At 42.3% G+C, this 11,319-nt stretch overlaps 1 protein-coding gene across 2 annotated transcripts in view; it reads left to right on the top strand.

Moving 5' to 3' along the window:
• The window catches only part of LETM1 (leucine zipper and EF-hand containing transmembrane protein 1), a 59,342-nt gene that overhangs the window by 315 nt on the left and 47,708 nt on the right, over positions 1-11,319 (top strand). For both annotated transcript variants that reach the window (XM_019552919.1, XM_019552917.1), the window contains exon 2: positions 2,597-2,654. In XM_019552919.1, the coding sequence (XP_019408464.1) occupies positions 2,597-2,654 (58 nt within the window). The remainder of the gene's footprint in view (positions 1-2,596; positions 2,655-11,319) is intronic.

Raw genomic sequence — 11,319 nt, 5'->3', positions numbered from 1 at the left:
CCCCGACTCCTGCTCAGCCCAAAGGTGACACCAGCCGCGTGGCAGCGGTGGCGCAGAGGGAGCCATTGTCCCTGCGTTGCCAGGGCTTAAATACGAAACGATCCTTTTGGCAGCTCAAAACAATCGAATTTGCTGTGAAACTCTCAGGCGCTGAAAAGAGACCTAGGCAAAGAAGTCTTGTTCTCTCTGACCTGATGTTACTCGATGTCAGGGGATGAGCGAGCAAGAGGCAGATCCTCCACAGTGGAGCATTTCTTGATTTGGAGGCCAGCCATTGCAAGGAAGTGCCGATGGTAAACCCCAAAGTCGGTTGTGGCTCCCTGAGAGGGACTACATGTGCGGTGTTGATCAGCAGTCTAAAAAATTACTGTATGCTTTGAACACTTTTTACTATTATTGATCGTAAAGGGGTTGGCATTTATTGTACAGATGCGATAACAATTGTACGCCTGGCGATGCTGCGCTGCCCCTCGGCTTCTCATGTCATCTGCCCACTCCTGTCTCGACTCTTCCTTTCGCAGGCATTAGCCCCCCTCTCTCCCTTTTCATGGCTGCTCCTCAGACCATCCGTTCTTCTGCCGCCGGATGTCTGTTCCCAATTCTGGCTCTCCTCTTTACCGCAGCCCTGCTGGCTGGTTTCAGCCCTAGCTAAAAGCCTGGGCTGAAACGTGGTCCTGCGAGCCCCATTGTAAAATGACTGACGTGGAGGCGCTGTCAAGATGGCCAGGCTTTTTTTGACATGACTGTTAAACCGTCACGTCAGCAGAATGAGGGACGTGTTATCATCTGACCCTTTTGACCATTTTTTTTGCAAATACTCTTGTGACTTGTCCTTGTAAGTTTTTTTTGTTTGTTTGTTTGTTTTGTTTGTTTGTTTGGTTTTTTTAAAGCTCAGCCCCTCATACTGCCAAATCTGAGGTTTTCTGAAGTAAGCAACTGCTTGTGAATTAATTGCCTCTAGCTTTTTATTCAAGTTTAAATTATTTGGAAGCCCTGGAAACTCTAGCCTTTTAACACTGGGAGTGATGGATGCAGTATCAACTTACTTGGCCATCAGAGGCGCTGTGCTAGGTCAGGTGACAGGCCCAGAGAGCCCAGGTATCCTGCAGCAAGAGTGACACAGAGTACAGGCTAAGGGGAAGAGGACATTTATGTAGGTAATGTCCAGACTGCTCTGTCCCTTGCAGCTTGTACTACTTCGGGTAGTGACTTGATCTTGCAGTTGCTCACAAGTGACCTTGAACGCTGACCTGCACGATTCAGTCACTGTTGAGGGAAAACAACTGTCTGGAGGGCAGACTTGATGATCTGTTCAGGTCCCTTCCGACCCTAGAAACTATGAAACTAAACTGTATGCCTGTGCCCAGTCCTTGACTGGCAAAATGGTTCCTTGTCCATTGTGATAAGTCCGCTCGTTTTGGACTAGTCACCCACAGGTTGGATTTTATTGACGTTATGCTTCTGCTGATCTTTGTTCAGTTACTGCAGTACGGGGCTAGGTTTGGGCTTAATTTGAATTGTTGATATTAATGAAAGTAAGAATATATTGGTACTGCTAATCTGAGCTTTCCAGTCTTTGTACTCTATTCTGCATCGTAAATGAAATGTAAACGTGTATGCTAAATGATGATAGTAAATCAGAACATTGTCATCCTTATGGCATCACCATCATGATAAATTAAATGTTTTTTGAACATTTCATATCACAGGAGAGTTGCCTTACTAGTACATAGTATAATAACATTTTTAATACATTATATTGGCATGTAAGTCACATGCGCTTAACTGGAACATACAACTATTGTTAACTTGTTACTTCATAAGAAAAAAGCCCATTATAGCAGTTTTGATGTGCTTTAGTGCCAACATAATCTTAGTTCCTCTTCTTCATCCAGTACCTAAGTAGTCTTAATGCTTCTAAGAATCTTGAGTGCTCCAGTAAAGATCAGGTCTTACGCCTCTGCAGTGACTTGTTTCACATTTAGACTTTTTCTGCACTTTAAGTAGTTCAGAACAGAATAGTATACAGTCTGATCAGTGCTGAAGTTTGTAAGCGTGTGCAAATTTTAAAATAAAGGATCCAAGTTATTCTCCCTATTGGCTTTCTGTGAGGCAAGATGTTTATCTACAGGTCTTGTTTGCCTGGATGCCTGCCTTGGTTCCTAAAGAGGTAATCCTAGTTAAGGGTTTTTTTTTAAAGAGTCAGTGTCAGGTGATATAGGCAGTAGATCCTCTCTTTGTGTCAGGTGATATAGGCCGTAGAGCCTCCCCTGTTCGTACACATTTGGGCAGCTTTAATGTGCCAGGAGCAAGAAGCAGAACCTTCCTTTCTCCCCTTTCTGTGGTTGATATGTGATTTGTTCTCCTGCACTGCACATGACTACAGGGCTGAGATTCTAGCACCAGAGGCTTTTTGGATCTAAGCAGGCTTAAAATTGAAATGAAAATATTGTGGAATCTTTTAACAAACTTGTGTTTTACATCTGTAGTACAGTGCCTTAGAATATATTTCTAAATATTTGAGTTATAAACAACTATGTTAAAGTCAATCATCTTCTTGAACGTCAATCTGTACACTAATTAATTATCTTTCCAGGTAATGTGGGAGAGCGGGCTTGTCTCGGTTGTACATCACTGCGGTTGATAAGGAACACGTAAGTAATTGGAAAAATAATGATGTTATTTCTCCAGGTTTCTAGAACTGCCCAACCACCCTAAAAAGGATGTTGCAGTATTTGAGATTTAAAAGATGAGAGCCTGGAACCAAAGTTTTGATAGTGTCAGTAGATGTTATTCAGAAAGAATTGGCAAGGTTTAGACACGTTCTGGAGGACCAGAAAGACAGAGAGAGACATCCGAGTCAAAGATGGCTTCTAGGTTATGAGCCTTACTGATGGTCAGAATGGCAGTGCTACCCCCTTCTTCACCACTGGAGAACAAGTAGGTTTTGGTTGTTATAGAAGATTAGATATAGTCATACAGAGCACAGAGATGTTAGTTTGTGCAGGAGATGAATCTGGAGGAGAGCCATAGATTTATGAATTGCCACTTAGGGCTGGTGGTAAAAGATGAAATTACCCAGAGATAGTTTGGAGGAAGTAGGAGAAGAGACAAGGGAAAGAGGCTAACAATAGTTATGTGGAACTTGCACAGAAAGCTGAAGAGGATCCTTTAAAGAAGGGCTGTCCAACTTCTAACCCCCCAGGGTCAGGTGTCCCAGTTGGGGCCATGTACCCTGGGAGGGGTACCAGATGAGGTATGGGCTTTTGGGCTGCTCACCTCATAAATGTTATCCTTGCCCCCCAACCCCTTGCTGCATTGCACTCCACTATCCGCTCTGCTGCATCACATGAGTAATCCCCCCAGCATGGTCCTGATTTCTATGTGTCCCTGTCCCCCACTTCCCCCTCCCAGCCCCAAACTCACCCTTAGCTTCCTCCCCTCACAGTTGTGGGGTGGGGGAGGCAGGAGGCAAGAAGTGGCAGTCAGAGAAGGAAGGGAGACTGGCTGCTGTTGCAGCTGGAGCAATGTGGGGAGTAGTGACTGAGCAGGGCTGGATATGTTCTACAGGCTGCCAGTAGGACAACCCTGCTTTAAAGGACATGGCAGGGATGCCTAGAGAAATAGGAAGAGAACCAGAAGTGAGACAGTCCCAGAAGCCAAGGGGGAACAGAATTTCAAGGAAAGGACTGTAGCTGCACAGTTGATTGTGATGGGCTTGACAGGTCAAAGACATGGATGAATTTTTGAAGTCCTTCCTTAAATACAAACATGATCCACTGTCGTTGGTGATCCCTCAGGTCAAGTAAAGGGTTGATGAGTCCATTGATGGCTAAGAAGGACCAATCCTAGAGCTTCAGACTCTCTGGCAGATGTCACAGGTAGTGGTTAAAGGGAAGGTTGGACCACAGGTTTCTCTGTCTTGTTTCCTTTCCTTCCATTTCTGTCATTTTTCTGCCTCCAGGATGAGATGGTTTTCCTCAAAGTAAGATGTACTTTCTCTTACAAGGCATCACCATGTGGTCCTGTCCCAGACTAGTTTTTCCCAGTTGGTGGTATCATTGCTACACTTAATGTTCTCATTGAGGGTATCCTTGAAGTGTTTCTCTTGGGCCCCACGTGTCCTTTGTCCTTGGCTGGATTGGGAGTATAGCACTTATTTTGGTAAACAGACATTAGGCATGCGCACACAATGCTCTGTCCACTGCAGCTTATGTTGAATAGTCAGTGCTTCCATGCTAGCGGTGTTAGCATCCGTGAGGACACTGGCATTTGTGTGATAATCCTCCCACTTTATGCCAAGGATCTCCCAGAGGTAGTGCTGGTGAAGGTGTTCCAAGCTTCTTAGGTGGTCCCTGTAGGTCACCCAAGCTTCACAGCCATAGAGAAGAGTTGGGGTTACCACAGCCGTATATAGTAGGAGCTTTGTTTGAGTCCTGATGTTGTGATCGTTGTATACATGATGATACAGTCTTCCAAAGGCAAAGCTGGCACATTGGATCCTATACTGGATCTCCTCATTGATGTTGGCTTTCTTTGAGCTACGGCCCCCGAGGTATGCAAAGTGTTCAGCATTCTCCAGCTCCGTCCGTCAATTAGGATCTTTGTCAGGGGAGTTGATTGGCCTGGAGCCAGCTTCCATGTCCAAGAAATCTATTTTCAACAGTTTCTATAATCTATATTGGAACTTCTCACTTTGTAACTATTTAGTTTCTGTCCGTTATTACAAGCACAAATTGACCTCTGTACATGGACTCAGTGTTCCTGCTTTTAATAATGTAAAATGCTAACTCAGATGATGCTTTGAGGCTATTTTGTTAATCTCTCATCTCATTTTAAGCTATGCATATTATTATGTCTTGTAGCCTTAAATTGACCCTGGACATCTTATAAGCAGTATTTTTGATACTTTTTACCTTCTCAGTAGAATAATGTTGCCAGCTTCTTCCAAAGAAGAATCTTTCAGTTTATATATACTTTTTAATTTTCTTCTAGTGATGGTTCACTTAAGTTTTCAGAAATTTCATTTTGTCCCTAGAGTAAGTGGTATAATGTTTGGGAAGAAATGCTTTATTTTTCATATGTAACAGTGGTCTAATCCCTGCTTTAAGTGCAAAAGTTAGTAGAAAACAATAATAAGTGACTGCTTTTCCCCTGTGGTTTAATATGGTATATTAAACAATTCTAAAAGTATTTTAATTTGTTTATAGTAGTCAGGAAAGAGTCTGAGGCAGTTGTCCTGGGGAGTACCACACTTTAAATAGCTCGACAGTAGAGAGAGATTATAGCCTGCTGCTTTAAGGGTATAATAGTGTCCATAACGTTTTAAAATCCATCTTCAAATATGGTTCAAAGCCGATGAAATTAGAGGGAAGAGTTGTACTCTGAAAAGGTGGTGTATAGGGATTAATGTTTCTGTGTTGTCAAGATGTAAAATTTGTGAATTTTAAGTTTAAAAGAATTTTTTTTTTTTAACTGCCCGTCCGTAGGAACTTATGGTGAAATCTAGAAATAAAGCTGTGGAGGTTTTCTTTATACGTAATAACCTATGTATGGTAACTATTGTGAAGGCCAGTTGATGTCATTACTTGCACCTGTGCAATCACAGTGTCATGATGGAGAGTGCTGAAACATCCAGCATGATCAAACGGATCAGCTGACCCTGACTGAAAGCTGAAAGGAGATGCGGTTTGGCTAGTGTCACAAACTGTCTGCCCTGGGCATGACTGGTATCTGGTTATGTGCCCTTATTTTTCCCCCAAGAGCAGGGATTTGAGAGAGGATGGTAATCTGCAAGTTCTCCGGGTTTATGAAATGTGTTTTCTCATACTTTATGATGCTGTTATAAAGCTGCAGTTCTTCCACAGTCTTTGGTTAAAAATTGCAATATTATTGGTACAAAGTGACATTCCTGTTGAGACCCCTATGGAAAACCTTTCCAAATTCCAGCAGCTGCACTAATCACAACCTGGAGAGGTTAGCTTTGAAAATGTTCGTGTAATTTTTTGAGGTTTATTGCAGGACCATATTTGGTTTTTGCTCTTTTTTATACTCCTGTTGGGCACATTTGTGTTTATCAGGCAAATATGCCTTTTTATTGACATCCAGCAATTTAGGTTATTCTTAAGGAAATACCAGTTGAAAACCATGCAATCAAAACACTCTTTTAAAGTATTTTTATAATATAGTCCTGAACTTGGGGGATTAAGGTTGACTTTCAGGCCCCTTAAAACTGACCTGTTCAGGTTCCTAGTGTTTGAATATTGCTTCTCAGGATAAAGGGAGGTGCCTGTCAGTTCATTTCTCTTTTACACCCCCATCAAGTTTCAAACGTTGGTAAAAGACTTGACACTTTATGACTCTTCTCTTCTTTTATACTCTGTCATTATATGGTGCGGGCTGCTTACAGATGCTAAAAAACCAACAACAAAATCTGGTGCTTTACACTCCTTGTGCTTCTATGTCGAGCCCCGCCCATGCCCAGAAGAGCCATCGTGTTAGATGGGCCCAGCTCACCCGATGTCTGTATAGATTGGGCACTTTAATGCTGCTTTTTTGGGACTTTTATCTAATAGCTGATTGGATTAGCTTTAGAAAAAAGCTCCAAAAGTCCCTGCTGAAGTATTTGGTCTATGCAGATACTGCAGAGCTGGGTCGAAGTAATGCACTGGTGCTTCTGGTAAAGTGTGCTTCCCCCCCTCCCCTTTTTTCTCTTTCTTTTTTTTTTTTAATGTCTGTAACCAGCCAGGTTAGGGTTATGGGACTGAAGGGCGCCTCTTGCATTAAATCCAAAGAACTGCATCATGTAATCCCTCCCATACAGTGGTCAAAATCTATCTCATAATTCGGTAGCTTGTTTGCCACTACCTGAAGGCTGTTTGAAAATCTTGGTTCTCTGCTAGTGAACAGCTTTCCTTTATAGTCTTCTGCCTAAATATTTATAGCCTGTTCTTGCCCATTTGTTCTTGTGCCAGCTTTGTCATTTAGCTTTAAGTAGTTCTCCCTGCTTGGCATTTAGCTTCGTGATATATTTATAGACAGGAAACATATCCCCTCTCAGCCAGCATTTTGCTAGACTAAACAAGCCAAGCTGTTCAGATTTCTGTGGTAGAACCGTGGTGTCCATTCCTGGATACATCTGTTAAATAATAATAAAATAATAGAACAGGGAGAACTAGTGCTTGGTTTTTGTTAGTAAAGCAGATGGCAAAATGTGTATGCCAATGGAGTATTTAAACACATACATAACTGCTGACAGATGGGATTTCTAAGGTGGTTTATACATGTTAGTACTGTAGTACGGATTTATCTTTCTGCCTTCTTCTATCAAAGTTATCTGGCCTGTGTGCTCCTGGCCTATACTTCAGGCCCTGCCTGTCATTGAGTTTTCTCTGCATTTCTTCCAGGGTGCCAGTAGGCAATCATGCTTTTCCAGCCCACTACAGGTCACAGGATAGGAGCTGTGCTATACAGTTTCAAAGTGTGTAAGGAGGTAGCATTCTCTCCTACGAGCAGTTTCTCTTGAAGGTATTGGACTTGAGCAAGTAGCTTCCTTTCCTGGGCCTCTTCTATACATAGGACACTTAGCCATATGTGCACATTTGCATAGAAGTTGAAATTGCAGTTTGTGGCATCAGGATGTGTTAGTTTATATACTCTGTTTCAATTGTATTTAGCGTTTGTACCTTTTCCCCCCTAAAAACAAAATAAGAGTAAGTCAATTCTCAGTAGTTAGTAACCATTATAACATACTATTTTGTACTTAGAGCCTTTACACTAAATTTGGTATTCACTTTTCACAGGAGGATACACTCCTGTGAGACACTATATCTAGCCACCAGCATGGACTGATATAAATAGGCCTTTTGGCATGTTAACTTAAAAAATTTATTTTTCATCAACTTTTCTAGAATGTGTGTGTATTAAAAAGGTATATTTTCATTAGTTGATACATTAATCTAAACATACTGGTTTACAACTAAATCCAGCTTTTACAATAGATTTGGTACATATATTTCTTAGGTATACAAACATATATAGTTTAACATATTTGAATTAGAAATCCTACATTTTAGGATACCATAATATGGCGAAATATGTATTTTTATTCACTAGATAAGATTACATTTTTGCTCATGATTGTAGCAAGCTGCATTAAGATGACAACTTGAATTTAAGCATCCATTTCAAATGTATTAAACAAAATTTTAATGTTTTGGATACAGACACTTTTTAAAAAATCAAAACATGGTGCACATACAACCAACTGATTCATTAAACACTAGTATTAACTGTTATAGTTGTGGCAGAGTGCTTCTCCAGGGGTAGCTTTGAAGCCTCTGGAGCCCTCACTTTCTGGGAAGTCACCCCTTCATTTGCCCGCCATGCCTTGATATTTATTATTATTATTATTATTATTATTATTATTATTATTATGAGGGAGAACGCTCCAGAGCTTTCCAAATTACTTTCAAATATGACCAGGTGAACTCTGGTCCCTGCCTTATGCATTAATTGTATGGCTCTGTTCCTCCCCTACACCATGCCGTATGCCTTGCAGATGGCATCCTCACTGATGTTCTCTTTCTTAGCCTCTCACTAGGCTCTGGACCCCTCTGTGTGTCCCTAGGAACCTTCCCCTTGCTTCCTCCCCAAACTTCCAGACTGCTTTAGCTCCTCTCTGTGATAGTGCTCCTGAGTTGTAGTCTTCCTGCTGAGGTGTTGTTCTCTCAGCAGGTGCCAGATCTTACTGCTGGGCTTATCTCAGGGCCTGGGCTTATAACTGGCTCTAAGCCCAGCCCTCCTCCTGAGTCAGGTGTCTCACTCCATCCACTGGGCCTGTCCTCACCTGTCGGCTCCCTAGGTCAGCTGACCCCCAATTAGCCCTGACCTTCACTTGCTGGCAGTCTCGCAGGCTCCTGCATCTCTTAAAGTGGAGGCACCACAAGCGCCCTGTCACAATAGTATTAGAAGTATGAACTGTGGTTAGTGAAGTAAACTAGTTATTGCAGGTCACATTGGGGAAAATTTTCCAAAATGCCAAAGTGGAAGTTGTTTGAGCTGAGCTTGGATCCCCCCGGCTGCCTTCAGCAAAGCAGAAACAAACTGGTTGTTATGGAAATATTTTGCAATTTCACCAATGTTTTCCTTTATTCCTGGAGTACTTAAATCTTTGGCTAAAAGGTGCATTAAATGAGTACTGCATCGACATGTTATAAGTTTCAGGTTTGCTTCGTGCTCTTCTAGGTTTCTTCTCATCTTTGCTATATCTGCAGCATTAACTGTGACAACTACGCACATACCACTTGAATTTTGCTCGCTGTTTGTTATAGCTTTTACTGCTGCTATTTTTACATACTTTGCAGTTTGGGCATTTCCTGATGTATCAGTTGTTTCTGAGAGGTAACCAATCCATTGTCACATGAGGAAATTTTATTGGATTGTTGTGTACATTGCTCCATCCATCAAATTTAACACTTTTCCCGTCGATATTTTTTTGCACGCTGCTCAGTTTTCTTCTTATACAATGTATCCAAAAGCCTTTCAGCAATATCTGTTTTGCTGGGTGGAATGTAACCTGGTCGTAATGATTGACTCATGTCAGTGAAATATCTGTTCTGAACAAGATGAAAAGGAGAGTTTATTGCATAAATGAACTGAACAATCTTTTCATCTACGGTATCTTACTGAACTTTGGTTTTATTATGAACTCATTAGTGGCAGTTACAAACTAGTCAGGTGGGATCAGCAGGCATTGGGGGAGTCCCTGTTCCCCCAAGCACTGCCAGGAGTGACCAGGAATAATGGTCACAAGCTGGCAGAGGGTAGATTCAGGCTAGATATCAGGAGGCGCTACTTCATGGCTAGGGCGGCTAGGGTCTGAACCAGCTTCCAAGCGAAGTGGTGCTGGCTCTTACCCTGGGGGTCTTTAAGAGGAGGCTAGATGTACACCTTGCTGGGGTCGTTTGACCCCAGTACTCCGTCCTGCCATGGCAGGGGGTCGGACTTGATGATCTGCTCAGGTGCCTTCCGACCCTAGAAACTATGAAACTATAATTTTACTGCATAACGAAGAAAGTCTCTTTTTTGCACACAGGTAATTCAGCCTCAGGCATGTTTAGTTGCAATACTCCTGGTGATACTAGTGGATGATTCTGAAGTTGCAGACACTGCAGATAATGAACATTCCTAATTTTTTGCATTTAAGCTGGACCCAGAAACAAAAAGGTTAAAAAGTCACTTGCACTGAATATTCCTTAGTGCATTACTTAAAATAATGGGATTGTAAATGAAAGAGCTCTCCTGTGGCAGATTTTATTTAAACAGTGACTAAAAAACATAATTTTTCCAAGCCCAGTTTGATAGGGAAAATTTTAATATACCAGCATTGCAAGATATGGAAAGCAATCCATAAGAATGCTTAAAAGTAGTAAGTTTACTAAGTAGTTGATCCTGGCGGCTCAAGACATGACCACATCGCTTTCTTCAAGTTCATTGCCTTCTGAGAAGCATTTTTCATAATGTTGCTTTATTTACACTTTGCATTTGGCACAAGTTCCTCTCTTTCCCAGTGGCACAGGGATGTTTAAATTATTCCTAGATAGTATTTTTTGTGACCTGAAGCCACAGCATTTTTTTCCTCTGGTTTCCAGGTGCTGAAATCAAGTCTAGTTTGTGCTCCATGGAATGTTGTTCCTTTTCCTTCCCTGTTTTGAGCCTGGGTTGGTCTTTTCTATTACACACAATGCTCTTCACTCTAATCCCGCTCTGTCCTGCACACGTGAAATTAACAACAAACCAAGATCCCTTCTCCCTGTGACACAACTCACCTCACCCTTCTCCCGTCTTTCTCACCCCTCAAAACCCCTCCAGTCCCTTTCCCTTAACAATCCATGCTTTCTGCTTTTGTAACCCTGTGGCTTTGTGTACTGTAGTATTTTAGTTTAGAGATATGGACAGAGCATTTTAAGTTAATGTTTATAGGGGTCAACTGATAGAGGTTTTTGGAGCCAATACTGATTTTTAAGGATGCATATTGGCTGATTCCGATCTGATTTCTGATATGTAGCTCTTCAGCTTGAACAGCTACGTTCAGCTGATAAGTCTGGTATGGGCGAAGGAGAGGGAAGAGGTGTGGAGGGGGCAGATTAAGGCCCCTGTGGTGAGGGAGGGAATGGGAATGAGGCAGGTGCTGACTAGCCGGGGCAGAGGGGGTGCGGGACAGAGCCACAAGCAGCTTGTTGGGGGGGGGGGCATGTGTCCCCCCTCCCCCCCTGATCTGTGTAGTATGGGGCAGGCTGCAGCTGTGGTCTGGGGACA

Source organism: Crocodylus porosus, unplaced genomic scaffold (genome assembly GCF_001723895.1).
Source record: "Crocodylus porosus isolate Cpor-Errol unplaced genomic scaffold, CroPor_comp1, whole genome shotgun sequence".
Taxonomy (NCBI): domain Eukaryota; kingdom Metazoa; phylum Chordata; order Crocodylia; family Crocodylidae; genus Crocodylus; species Crocodylus porosus.
Note: the sequence above shows the minus strand (reverse complement) of the source record. Positions and strands in the feature narration are given on the sequence as shown.